This window comes from Condylura cristata, unplaced genomic scaffold (assembly GCF_000260355.1).
Source record: "Condylura cristata isolate star-nosed mole 26May11 unplaced genomic scaffold, ConCri1.0 scaffold00034, whole genome shotgun sequence".
NCBI classification, from domain to species: domain Eukaryota; kingdom Metazoa; phylum Chordata; class Mammalia; order Eulipotyphla; family Talpidae; genus Condylura; species Condylura cristata.
The window spans coordinates 7,960,691-7,974,379 of NW_004567135.1; the positions used below are offsets into that span (position 1 = coordinate 7,960,691).

Consider the following 13,689-nt stretch of genomic DNA (forward strand, 5'->3'; position numbering starts at 1 on the left):
GCCATGTGGGTCAGCTCCCTGGCTGGGGATCGAACTTATGCCTGTAGTGGCTGCTAATAGCTTAATAGCTGAGACTTTAATCCCAGCATCACCAGGGAGGCACAAACTGAAAGCTTTGAAGCCAGTGTCCAGAATGTTCCAAAGAAATAAATTAGTTTTTTATTGGTCACTGCTTTATCTTGACAGGCTGTTTTCTGAAACAGGTTTGATGCTCTGTTCTGACTCTTCCACAGGAAAAGCCAGACCGGCCCCACGTGGTTAGGTGTCTGTCAGGCTGCACTTGATCATGTGACCTCTAGCTTAATCCTCTGCTGGAGCCATCTTCTCCAGGCCCCCCCTCTTTTTTTTTTTTTCTTCCAATCTAGAATGGAAACTGCATGACTATTCTGCCCTAAACCTAAACACTACTACTTGAGTTAGGTGGGGCCTACTATTCCATAGATGTGTTTTACTTTACAACAAAGTCATTGATTCATTAGCAGTTAAGTTTAGTAGGTACCTTTCAGACCTTACCTTGATTTGACCTTTCTTTAGCCCTCCTTCCTTAAAAAAAAAAATCTTCCCTTATCAGTTTCTATGAGTCTCACTCTTTTTACTCTTCTGGTTGCTGCTTTTTCTCTGGCCTCCATTTCTGCCCTTTAACAGCTTTAAATGTTGATGTGCCCCAGGCTTCTGCCTTCAGCCTTTTTTCCTATCTTACTGTATGTATTTGTCCTAAATAAATTACTTAGGATGTATCAGTTGCAGAGAGAAGAGAAACCTGTGATTCCAACAATAAGAGGATTTATTAGAACATTTAGCAAGAGATCTAGGTGAAATAAGCCAGACATGAAAGGACAAATGCATGATTCAGCGCATGTGACGTACCTGGACTAGTCAAATTTGAAGAGACAGAAAGGAGAATGATGGTTTCGAGGGTCTGGGGGAAGATGGGATGGGGTTACAGTTTAATAGGTACAGTGCTTCATTCTGAGAAAATGAAAAGGTTCTGGAGGTGGTTGGTGGTGATGGTGGCATAGCAATGTAAATGTCCTTCAAGCCATATACTAAAAAATGCTTAAAATGATAAGTTTTATGTATATTTTATCACACATACACAAAAATGGAGGACTAGAACAATTTCTTATAATTTTTTTCTCTTTAATTCACCAGCTAGTTATGCACCCAGGTTTTCTCCGTTTTTCTGTTCTGACAGCCTGGAGTTCTCAGTCTGTCCCGCTGTCATCTCTAGATCGCTTCAGAGTCTGTGTCATCCTACACAAACATCCAAAGGCCAGACAAGAAAACATTGCCATATGTTTTTCTTTAGGATTAAAGAAAACTTCCCAGATGCTCCCAGCAGACCTACACCAGAATTAGTGCGTGACCATGACTCCATTACGGGTCAGGGGAAGAGGCTGCCTGCCTCCCTTCGCCTGGCCAGTTTTCCTACTTCAGGGCAGGGGAAGGTAGCACGTACCTTCCACTCAAACCTCTGAGCAAATTAGTGGCTCTGTCAGAAGAAGGGAAGGATGGCTCTGGGTAAGCAGCCAGTAACTGCTGCCATGTTGGCTCGTAGTTCCTCCGTGGTCTGTTACCATCTGTGCAGATACACAGCCCAGCCTTCTCTCCTGAGCGTCATACCTTAGCAACTCCAAATCAGCATTTACCCTAAAAACATACGTCGTCACTCACTTCTGTTCCTCTTGCGTTTCCGTTTAAAGAAATGCCACAAATCACCCATGATCAAAAAACCTGGGGATCGTCTTTGACTCCCTTCCTGCATTTACTCCTTAAGTCCTTTGGGTTCTGCTATTTAGATGTTTCTGATTTGTCCTCTCCTCTCTCTTGAAACCGCTAGTTAACTTTTGAATTCTCGTGTGTATTACTGTACCTCCCAAGTGATCTCTTTGCCTCCAGCCAGTCTTCCTTTCCAATTTATTTCTTAAACTGCCAGAATGGCAGTATGCATCTGGCATATCCTCAGTGTAGCCTTCAAGCTCTTCACCATCTACCCCTGCTCATCTTGCCACCGGCTTCAATTCCTGTTACTCACTCGTTAACACTGCAGCCTAATAACCTATCTCCCAGTTGGATCTGACTGGCTAATAAAAAGCACACCCTCGCTCAAGTCTATGTTTACACCTGTTCTTCCTTCTTCATACTTCCTGCTCTCTCCGGAAGTCAGCTCAAGTGTAAGCTGAGCATCATGTCCGCGAATCATGTTTGTATCCCCCCAGTCTTGATGAACTACTCCAGCTTTGTGTCCCCATAATATATGCTTATCCCACTCTTATCCTCACACTCTTTTGTGATCTTCTGTCATCTACGCTTTGTCTTCCACTGACTGAGTTTCATGAAGGGAGTGACTGTAGTTGAGTATACTCAGCACTTGTTTAGTGAATGGATGGAAGCCAGCATCAGAAACTATTGCTTGACTCCTGGAAATCTTTGAGTCCAGTAGGTATCCTTGAGATGCTAATCTCGGCGTTTTTGTGTGCCAGTTACAGTTGTCTTGAGAGAAAAACCTAGAGTTTATAGAGGTTACAAGCCAACTGCACTGGGGAGACTAAATACAAGGCAGGCCTGGTTTTGTTTCCTTAAGTTTTATTGGTCTGCTCCTTTGTGCCAAAAATAGCATCTCTATTAATGATATCTCAATTTGAAATTGGTCTGGAAACAAAGCTGCTTTTAATGGACCCTGCTTGGCATCAGAGTTTGAGAAACTGGTATTTTTTCCCTGTGTCCAAGTAGCTTAGAAGAGGAGGAGGTGGTACCAGATCAGGAGCCCCTCAGAGGTGCCTTAGGACGTACCTGAGTCAGCCACTGGAATTGTGGGTAGGAGGGAGGAGCATATGTGGCAGACTGAGCTGTGACTGTTGGAATTGCCTGGAGCATGCGTGTCTTTGCAGTATGCACAAATCCATATGACTGAGAGGCCAGCCTATCTCTTGTGGGTGGGTGGGATGGTGAGATTGGGGGTAGTAATTAGTTCTCAATGTTAATGGCCTCAGATGAGGCTTAAATCAGCCAGCATACTTGATTGAATTCCCACAGTGTCCCACACAGACTGTACTGGAAGACATTTTTAAAGTTTCTATTGTTATTGCCATTGTTAACATGGTTTGTGACTGTAAAATATTGTTGAGATAATTCTCTTTGCTAATGGAGCTCTTACTCTTTTCCACTTTCCATCATTGGCCACTCACCTTCAGTTTTAACTGCTGGTTTCTGGTTTCCACTAGCCCAAAGGACCCTGGTATTTTGCCCCGTCTGTAGACTGCCATCTGTGGTAAAAGTATACAGCATGTAAGGAAATAACCCAGGTTTAACTTTTTGTTTTTTTGGCCTAGGAATGCTCTGTGGTGAAAAGAGAATTGGCTATATAACTAAGAGTCCTACTCATGGCATAAAGCTGAAAATTACTGTCATCCTGGAAGTAGGAGCAGCATATTATTTGATAGTAGGTAGGGGTAGAGGAAACAAACTAAGCCAGCGTGCTCTTTTCATTGCTCATGGGCAATGAAGTTTCTTTCAGATTCAAGAAGTCGTGCTGTTGCATTAATTTCAGGACCCAGGTGACACACGATAACGACTTGAATAATTATTATCACTCATTTCTATTGCATATTAAATGACATGAAAATTCTACCAATTTTAGTCTTCTAATCCTTTCATGGTATTTCTGAGTCAGTTCTCAGGTCAGATATGTGTGGAAAGGGGCCAGTGGACAGGATATCTCTATACACTACATAGAAACACTTTCTGCTAGCACAGAAGAAGTGGTGTGAAGACATCCTCAGATGAGGCTTGCCTCAGCTGGCGCACTCAGCTGACCCCTGGGTTGGGTTTGGCGCTGTGAGTGAGGACAGGTCCAAGATCAGTAAAAAGGCATACTCCTTGCCCATGAAGAATGGAACTTGGGGAAACAGTAAATGAACAGGCCTATGAAAGAGAAAGGAGTTCCAGGAGGTAGAAAGTGCTCCCTGCTTTGCTCAGGCGCCTTAATTCGCCTTGCCAGGTGGTAGAGGTGAGTGTACTACTGGGACTAACTTGATCCTGAACTTGATCCACGTGACAGCAAAGCGAACCAAAGGACAGTGTATGTTTTGCGGTAGGGACTTGGTCAGCCTCCGCTGTACTCAAAAGTTGCTAATCATTTAGTCAGTAATAGTTCCAGCCATGGAGGATAGCCGGTAACTAAATTCAGAATATGGGCCAAAGCCTACTACCTGACCTTTAAAGCAGAGTCTTAATCTGGAACTGAAAGGAGGAACACAGTAAGAACAAAAAAAACTAAGGCGGCTTGGAGAAAGGTTTACATTTCTGGAGGTGGCAGTAGCAGAATCAGATGTCTGGCCACCAAGTTTCGTGAGGTCTGTCCTTGCTGGCTGGGCAGGTACCCTCCTGCTGCGGGGAATCTTTGGGGATCTGCCTGGGTGGGTTGAAGCAGGCTGGGCAGGGAGGCTGGTTAGTGGGTGACTTGACTGAAGTTGATTCTGAAGGTTGAGCCAGGTCCTCTCCCTGGGGTGTGAGCCCTCTGGGTCAGGGCAGGGCCCATCTGGGGAACCCAGGAAGCACCACGCCTGGCTCATTAGTGGATGTCTGGGGAGGCCTTTGAAGATGAAACACTCCATAAGCACTCATTGTTTCTGGGTTTTGGACAAACTAGTACTTTGGTCTCCAGGGGCTGTTGATCTGGCTTCTTTGTATGATTCTGGAATTTGCTGCAAACTGAGGGGAGTAGGAGAAAACAAATCTGAAGTAGTTTTTGAGAAAACAGTTAAGCTCCCACCAGACCCCCATACTTTAGCGTGAAGAGAGAATTCCTCCCCATCCACCTTTCACATCGTGGGTTCGGGTGCACTCTGTCTTGACCTGGTCCTTTGCCTGCTGGGTTTGGGGTGTGTGTCTGGTTCCCAGACGCTATAGAGAATGCCAGTAACTGGCATATGGTGACTGCTGAATAAGCTGCCCGCTGACACGTGTCCTGCAGGCACAGAGAACTGACTGGCACAGGCAATTCTGAACCCCCATCTCATTGTTGTTTCAAAGATGCCTTTCTGTGGCTGACCTATGCCATAGAGAACGGAGGGGAAGAGAGCGGGAATGACCGACTGTGATATTTATGGGGGCAACGCCTAGGGTAGGCACCTTTGCAGTACTTAGTGCTTTTTACGGATCCTGCTGCTCAGCAGGTGTCTGTTGAGTGCCTGTCTTGCATCAGCACAATGACCAACCTGAGTGAGGTCTAGTGAGGTCAGTAGAGACCCTGGGAATTAGTCCAGTTAAATAACTGGAATATAGCTATGAATGAAATAGGTAAGGAGCTGACGTTACAGAGGGAGGAGTAAAACAATACTGCCAAAGCCAAGTACGCAAAGTGCCGTGCAGAAAAGTAAAGTGGAATAGGTGGGGTAGGGTGGTGGTGGTGTGTGTTTTGTAGCTGGGTATGGAGCCTCCGGTGAGGTGACATGAAGGCAGCGAGGCAGCCCAGGAAGGTGACCTGAGAGCAGCGCTCTAGGCAGAGTGGACAGCAAGTGCCGAAGCTTCGAGGCAGGACGGTGTTAGGGGGATTAGCATGGAGGGGAGAGTGGTCTGCTGAGAGGCAGGGGGTTTGCAGGTCATGCAGCCCCCGATGTGGCTTTGGGGTGTACTGAATGGGAGCTACGAGGCCAAGAGCAGGTTTGTAGAGAGAAACAACATGCACTGATTTTGGACTTTTTAAAAGATTATTTTTGCACACAAGAACTGGGGTACAGGCCAGAGGTGCAGGGGATATGAAGGTTCACCAGAGACAAGAGTAGGGAGCAGAACAGACAGATCAATAAAAACAGTGCCGAGTGGGCAGCAGGCAAGACAGGAGAGATCTGCTGTGCCAGGTAGGGCACCTCCCTGGCTGGGCATCAAACTGCTGTAGTCGCTGCCGGTAGCTTAATAGTGCTGTGTTAACCCCTGCCACCAGGGAGGCCCTGATTTTGATGTAAAATCATCGTGGCTGCTGTGTGGAGAACAGACTGGGGGTGGAGGCCTGGAAGAGGCAGGGATAAGATGACTGCCTCATTGCAGCCAACCATGTGAGCAGCTGCCTTTGAATTGGCCACCGTGAGCCCAGAATTTAAGTGCCTGAAAAACGAGGGGTAGGCCACTCCCCACCGCATCTCCCATCTCTCGGTGTGTAGCGTGAACAGGGCACAGCTCTAGCAGCCGGTGTTTCATAGGGTAGAAAGGATCAGCTGCTTTTAGGATTGCTGCTTCCTTGTTTCTGCCTCATTCATTTTGGTGGGTAGTAGAAGGTGAGATCGCAGAAATACAGGATGGGAAGAAGTAGAATCTCCATTTTAGAGCATAGAGCATAAACCTTGGGAACCTGGCAAGCCTGAACTTTGTCAGGAGTCACAAAGAGCCACTCCTCATTCCACTCCCTCCTTTCCCACCCTTTCCAGGAGTCTCAGGGTAGGGTTGGGGGAGGGAGGGGCATTGATGATCGTGCAGTGCCCTGGGGTGTAGTATAAAGTGTCAGAACTGAAGGGACTTTGGAGATCATCTGCTTGGACCCCTCTCCCTCCATTTTCAGGTGCAGATAGGGACAGGTAAAATAACTCGCCCAAGTCACACTGGTGGCTGACTGATACTGGGGAACTTGATGGATCACTCCACAGCTCCCAAGGGCCCAAGACATGTCTGAGTGGGCTTTGATCTTCATCGTCCCCTCAGGCCCTCAGTTTCTCATGACTTTGGCAATTTCATTTAACATGAGGTCTCATAAGCAGACAGTGGTAGTGAAGCTTTACGTTTCTCTGTCCAGGATCAAGTCCTCCATCCCTAGGACCAGGCTAACACCAGACTGCCACTGCCTCTTGAGCCCTCCTGTCCTCACAAGAGCAGCTGCTGTGATCATGGGTAATATCTTTGGAAACCTTCTCAAGAGCCTGATTGGGAAGAAGGAGATGCGCATCCTAATGGTGGGCCTCGATGCTGCAGGGAAGACCACCATCCTGTATAAGCTGAAACTGGGGGAGATCGTCACCACCATCCCTACCATTGGTAAGGGCACAGCGTGGAGGTCGACTTCCATGCCAGTTGCCAGGCAGGGGCCCTTTCCTGTGCTTCCCTCTGGCCTCTCCTCCCCCGGCAGGTCCATGCAGTTTGTGGGGCTCGGCAGGAGGGCGGTATAGCTTGGCGGCAGGTGCTGGGGCTGCCGTTTGCCCACCTACCCCAGCCCTCTGATGGGGAACTTCCACAGCCTGGCATTCAGCAGCTGCCCTCAAGCGCTGAGCTAGTTTGTTCTCTGTGTTGTTTGGAAAGCAGGTGAAGGGCTTTGATGTTCCTGCCAGAGGGTTGGGATTGCTTCAGTTTAGATCCTCGGTGGCCCCGATCCTGGTTAAGACCTGCCTGTGGGAGGGAGCGTGGCCGCGTAGATGGGGCTCCAGATCATCATCTGCAGCTGCTTCTGCATTTGGGGCTCCAGGCGATAGCTGCGTGCTTTTTCTTCACTCTGCCTTGCAGGCCCTACTTCTTAGGGGAGGTAGGCTCTGTTGGTCAAGGTACAGGAGCGGGGCTGAGTCATTTCTTGTAGCAGGGAGATCCAGAAACTGAGGGGGTGGGTGGGGAGAGTTGACTCACGTTTCCCAGGCTACTGTGAACCTCCCGACTGGCCAGTCTCATGCTCTCCCCCTTCTCTTAGGGGTTTTGTTGTTGTTTTAACTTCAGGCTCCTGGATCAAGGGACACCAGGTCTTAGTCTTTCCCTTGCTGGGATCATGGCCCAAAGTGGGAGAAGTAGAAAGGAACCCGCTGGGGCCTCATTTATAAATGTGGTATTTGAGATCAAGTGGCCAGAACCTGTATTTTCCCCAAAGGGTTCAATGTGGAGACAGTGGAGTACAAGAACATCAGCTTCACAGTTTGGGACGTGGGTGGCCAGGACAAGATTCGACCTCTCTGGAGACACTACTTCCAGAACACCCAAGGTACGGAATGTGCATCGCCGGGTGTTGGCACGGCTGGCTGGTGTGAACTGAGAGCGCCGCTGTCATTCCTGGTTATGGGCCCCCAGGCTACTGCTGAGGCCCGCGAGGGGAGGGATGGGGGCGGTGTTCGGAGGGGAGGGCGAGGGGGTCTGTCTTTTGGTGGTGGGGGAGGAAGCTCACTTGTCACCTCTGAACACTCTGCTCTCTCGCCTAGGGTTGATATTTGTGGTTGACAGCAATGATCGGGAGCGAGTCAATGAGGCCCGGGAGGAGCTGATGAGGATGCTGGCAGAGGATGAACTTCGGGATGCTGTGCTCCTGGTTTTTGCAAACAAACAGGTGAGACTTTTCCCTGCCCCTGAATTTGAGAGAGGGCAACCCGCTGTGGAACCCATGGCCCGGGGCTCCTGGTGTGGGAGGCCTGAGACCAGGCTGCCAGCTGTGGAGACTGGGACACGGATTAGTGCGCTTTATGCACGACTCTGGTCGCCGCGCAGCTTGCTTCACTGCGGATCCTTCGTCTGCCCGGCTGTCTACTTTCGTGGGACGCCCCTCATTCCTGTGGTGAGACAGACTCGATTCTCTGCTCAGTCTGCATCACCTCTCGCTTTCCTACCAAGCCCAGATTTGGTTTCCGGCTCCCTATGGAGTGACCACGAGCGCCTTGGGTCTGGGGTGCTGGGAGGACGAGCTCCAAAGCAGCTCCTCGCGGTCTTGTCCTGGGCTCCTCCTGGGCTCCTCCGTGAAGGAGCAGGAGAGGCCACAGCTGCGTAGCTGTCTGGTGGCTGGGGACTCTAGAAGCCTTTCGGAGACCCTGAGCTTCCTTTCTGTGCCTCTCCCTGTGCTCCAGGATTTGCCCAACGCTATGAACGCTGCTGAGATCACAGACAAGCTGGGCCTGCACTCCCTGCGTCACCGCAACTGGTACATTCAGGCCACCTGTGCCACCAGCGGGGACGGGCTGTATGAAGGCCTGGACTGGCTGGCCAATCAGCTCAAAAACAAGAAGTGAGAGCCAGGCCACCTCTCCGAGCACCGCCCCATCCCTGACACACCCATGTTTCCCTGCCCCAGCCCTCCCCCTCTCCTGTTGTCAGTGTGGCCAGGGCCTGGATGCCGCGTCCCATGCCCAGCAAGAGCCTTTCCTCCCGCTCCCTCTTCTTTCCTGTTCACCAACATGACCAGTCCCCAGTTGCTGTCCTGATGATGAATCATTCCAATTTACCAGATTTAAAACAAAAACAAGGTTGTTATGGTTTCGTGGGGTGCCGCCCCCATGTTCTGGGGCTTGGGAGGCAGGGAGGGGTGTTCTCTCCGCCTGCCTCATTTGGCTCTGGCTGCCGCGCCCTTCCCTCTCCGCGCAGGCCCTCTCCTCTGCCCCCCTCCCTTTCCCTCGGCACCTTCTCCTGTTCTCCATGGAAGCTGCACGGGCCTCTGTGGGCGTGCATGTGTGGCGTGTACATACGTGTATAGAGAGACACATGGGGGCCAGGAGAGGAGGGGTGGCATGCAGCTCAGGCTCGGAGCCAGGTCTTTGCCCACCTAGCCCTTCGGCTGTCCCCCCTCGCTGATGACAGGTCAGGCAGGTGGAGGGAAGAAGGTGGCCATAGTTTTGCACTGGTTCCTCTCCTTCCTGAGGGGCTTTCCGGGCTGGAAGGACAGGTGCGGATTTTCCATTGCCATTTTGCCCGTATCCTGCTCCCTACCCTGCTTGTGGCAGTGGGGTGGCATTTGTCTCTTGGTGATTGTTCCCAAGGAGATGTCATCTTGCCTTCTCCCAAGAGGGGAACCCACTCTTAACCGTCCGAGTGTTCAACTGCTCCTCCCCCACGTCTGTGGAGCTCTTCCTCAGCTGCTTTGGGGGGAGGTGGCTAGCAACCTCAAGACCTTGGTGAGGGCAGGGTGGGGGGCCTCAGGTTTTGGTCTTCATCCTCTCGTTATTCAGTGATCACTCGTACTCCTGCCTTCCCACGCTCCCTCCCTCCCCCCAGCCTTCTGGTCACCTGACCTTTGTCAGAGTTCCCTCAGCCTGGTAGTCCCAAGCCTGGGTGGGTGGTTTAGTGGGAGTGTGGGAGTGGGGGTGACATAACAAACCTCAGTAGCAATCCCCCTATTCCCCATTTCTCTTTTTCTAGTTCAGGATATGCTGAAGGATGAGTATTTTCTATTCGGTTTTCAGACCCTCAGACCACCCTGCCATCTCTCTTCGCTCCTTCCCAGCAGCTTGCCCGTCCTCTTCTCCACGTCCCGTGAATGGAGCTGAGGCTTAGCGTGAAGGAAACAACTCGGAAGTGGTTATTGGTGCTGCTTGATGCAGTGGTCTCTGGGGCCTCCGTTAGTGTGTGGTTTAGAAACTGCTGCTACTGTGTCTCTCTGCCTGCAGGGGGCGCTGCCCCTGGGGTCCTGGCCTGGGTCCTGACCGCAGTTTCTGTGAAGCCCGGCTTTTCTGTGGGCTCCTGTGTGTGCTGGCTGCGCCTGAGCTCCAAGACAGCCGCTTAGAACCTTTCTGCTGAGGTCAGGAGCCAGGACCCCCACAGCATGGCTGAGAGCCCCCTTCCCCGAAGGGCTGCCCCAAACCCCACCCCAAGGGACCAGGCTTCCTGCCACCATTTCAACAACAGGCAGAACAATAAATCCCCCACCCCACCCCAGAATGAACTGTGAAAGGGGTTCCAAGGGTGTCCTCAGTGCCAGTTCCTCAGTGCTGTGTTACTTACCCAAGGTGCAGCAGGCGTGTGCAGGGCGCTGCTCTCTAGGCCTTCGTGTGTATGTGTGTGTGTGTGGTGACTGGGCCGGGGGGCGGGGGTGGGTTGCTGGAGCTTCTGTTTCATTTTATGGTGTGTTCATTCACTCCCTGACCCCACAGATGCTTCCTTCCCCATTTTTCCTTGTCTCTGTCTCAACGACTTTTTTTGTTCCGGCTCCTGTTGCCTCTCCTCCCCAACTCTCCCTCGCCTCTGGACTCCTCCAGTGCCCTGTCGCTCCTTACCTTGTTTGCTCCTATGCGGGGCTCCCTGCTCTCTGCGGGTGGGGATGGTTTTGCCTCTTCTCCTGCCTTAGCCCCTCTCTGGCTCTCTGTAGTTAGATGCCAGTCTGCATTCCAGGCCCACCCCACCTGGTTCTGGGGGCCTTGGGGCAGAGGAAGTGGGGTGCTGCGGCAGAGCTTGCCTCTGCTGCTTGAAGTTGCCCAGCAGGGCAGCGAGCGGCCTGGGCACCCGTCTCCTGGCGGGTGGGCCTTTCCACACTCCCACTCCTCTGAAAGCTCTTGGGACTGGGTGTCCATTCCATTCTGTCCACCCCTGCCCTGACTCTCCTCTGGTAAGTTTAACTTTATGCTTTCTTTTGTTCCAGACTTTCTTCTCCCTGGGGACTTCCCCTCTCTCCCGCCCCCCCCCCCCCGAGTTTATTTGTGGTGATGTAGTGGTAACTGCAGTTCTGAACTGGTTTTTCTCTTCTTTTTTCTCCTCTGGAATGTAGACTGTATATGTTTAATAACCCACCTTCTCTCTCCTTGCTCAAAATGTGGGATACGCAATGACTGTGACCCTGGTTGGAAATTAAACTTGTTTTATCAGCTCTGGAGCAGACCTTCATCCTTGTGGGCAGCAGCCACGGACGGACGGTGGTTTTCCTGGTAGGGCAGCTCTGCTCCCACCACTCCTCCAGTCCAGACTGCGCCTTCTCTCAGCATGGGGGCGAAGGGCACACCTGGCTGGGGGAGGAGTTACAGTTACGGGGACCTCCATGCTGCTCGCTTCTTCCCGTCCCAGCCCAAGGGAGCTAGACCAACTGGGCACCAGACTCTTTTCGGGCTTCGTGTCTTTGTTCCTCTCATTCTGGAGGGTTTAACTCTGAAGGTGGCCGTATTCATCACCTGCTGATAGACGTTAGGGACTTCAGTGGCTGGAGGACCCCGGCCAGCCCTGCGCCTGAGGTGCTTCTGCTTGGAACAGGGTCCCCTTGGCCATATGTGGGACTTCACCGCCCCCCCCCCCCATCCAGTTCTGGCCTTCCGCGGCTGAGCAGCCTGCGAGGTAACGTGGTATAAGCTCAGCCCACCGTCCACGGATGGCTCGGCATCACTTCTGCTTCAGCTGCGGGACGCCACGCCTCACCCAGAGTTGCCACAGATGCCCTGGAGAAGACACCTGTTCTCAGTCTTCATCCCTCCCTACCCACTCCCACCACTCCTCTGTTCCTGCTGCTCCGGCCTGACTCCAGGCAAGACAGGTGTGGTGCCAGCTGTGGGGCACTGAGGTCTAGGTGAGCCAGGTGGGGCCTCCGCACTCAGCTCTTTATTAGGCTGTGAGGACTGAGGTCTTAGTGCCCGGTGTGGTAAGGCACAGGAGCTGGCATTGGAGAGGAAGAGCCCTGGGTGCCAGTGTGGGCGGTGCCGTTTGCTGCCTTCCCTGCTTATTTTCCTTCTCAGCCCCTCTTTTGTTCTTTATAGGCCGTCACTCTCAAGACCCCTGGCTGCTGTGAAACCCTTAAACTACTCCCACCAGACATCGCTTTAATCACGCCCATAAACCTTGAATATTTCCCACTTAGCCCTCAGACATCAGGTAACACTTTTCTTCTAGGCTCCTTAAAATGTCCTGCTTGGTGACTGACGCTCCTGATGAGTTAGGAGCATCTTTCTCAAGTGCTTTATTACCTGTTACCTACTAATAAATAGGCACCTTCTAGAGCTACAGCCTCTCATAAGATAGTGATAAAGACTTGAGCAGAATTGTAGGTGTGTGTGGGGTGGGGGTGGTGGACTTTCAATCCATGAACAACCTAGTCCCCTCTGACCCTTAGTCCTCAGGTTATTTACTTTTAAAAAAAGATTTATTTATGCATACAGAACTGGGGTACAGGCCAGAGGTGCAAGGGTGGTGAGAGGATTCACCAGAGACAGAGTGGGGAGCGGAGCAGGCGGATCCACTGAGATACACTGCTGAGGGGAGCAGGGGGCAGGTCAGGAGAGGTCTGCTGCACCTTGTGGGTCACCTCTGGGCCGGGGTGCTAAAGGGGCTGCAGTAGCTTCCTAGCACTTTAACCAGTTGTGCCACCAGGGAGGGCCCCAGACCTCAGTTTAGAAAGGCAGGAAGAGGCAGAGGGAGCCCTCTTGTGGTGACTGCTTAAACCATCCGGCTTGTCTTTAGGAGACAGGTGAATGAAGGGACACGAGCTGGAAGGTAAACGCTTAGACCCAGCTCGTAGGACAGACAGCAGTTCCATCTGTCCAGAATGCAGATAGCTCTTTAGTCGTGTCTTAGTCATGGCAGAAGACCTGGGCAGGGGAGCTTCCACAGGGAGTCTCGAGAAAGCCAGTAGAAGGCCTTGGGTTGCCAGGTGGGGTGGGGTAAAAAGCGGTCCCTTTCATTCCAGAGTGTGGGGCAGTGACAAGAAGAGCGAGTGCAGATGTGTATTAGTTTGTCAGGCAGGAGGTATCTGGCCTGAGGGCTCTGGGGACTCAACTGCCTCCATTCAGGTGTCTAGTTTGGTCAGAGCAGAAACTTAAACATACCAACGGTGAACCTTTCATGTTTCCAGACACGTTCTAAGAATAGTATCAAACCTCTGTCCGGAAGGCGAGGCCTGGAGATGCGCCTCTGGGAGGGTCTGGATGCTTCGGGATGGCCACTTGTACCATGCGGGGAGGAACTAGGGGTGCACCATGCGGGGTAGCGATGGCTGGGGAGGAACTAGGGGTGCACCATGCGGGGTAGCGATGGCTGGGGAGGAACTAG

At 51.7% G+C, this 13,689-nt stretch overlaps 1 protein-coding gene across 1 annotated transcript in view; it reads left to right on the top strand.

Annotated features, from left to right (window-relative positions):
* Nucleotides 1–11,531, top strand: part of ARF3 (ADP-ribosylation factor 3) — a 17,435-nt gene extending 5,904 nt beyond the window's left edge. The window contains exons 2-5 of the mRNA XM_004692792.2: nucleotides 6,788–7,026; nucleotides 7,841–7,951; nucleotides 8,166–8,290; nucleotides 8,802–11,531. Of these exons, the coding sequence (XP_004692849.1) occupies nucleotides 6,879–7,026; nucleotides 7,841–7,951; nucleotides 8,166–8,290; nucleotides 8,802–8,963 (546 nt within the window). The 5' untranslated portion in view covers nucleotides 6,788–6,878 and the 3' untranslated portion in view covers nucleotides 8,964–11,531. The remainder of the gene's footprint in view (nucleotides 1–6,787; nucleotides 7,027–7,840; nucleotides 7,952–8,165; nucleotides 8,291–8,801) is intronic.
* Nucleotides 11,532–13,689: the final 2,158 nt, after the last annotated feature.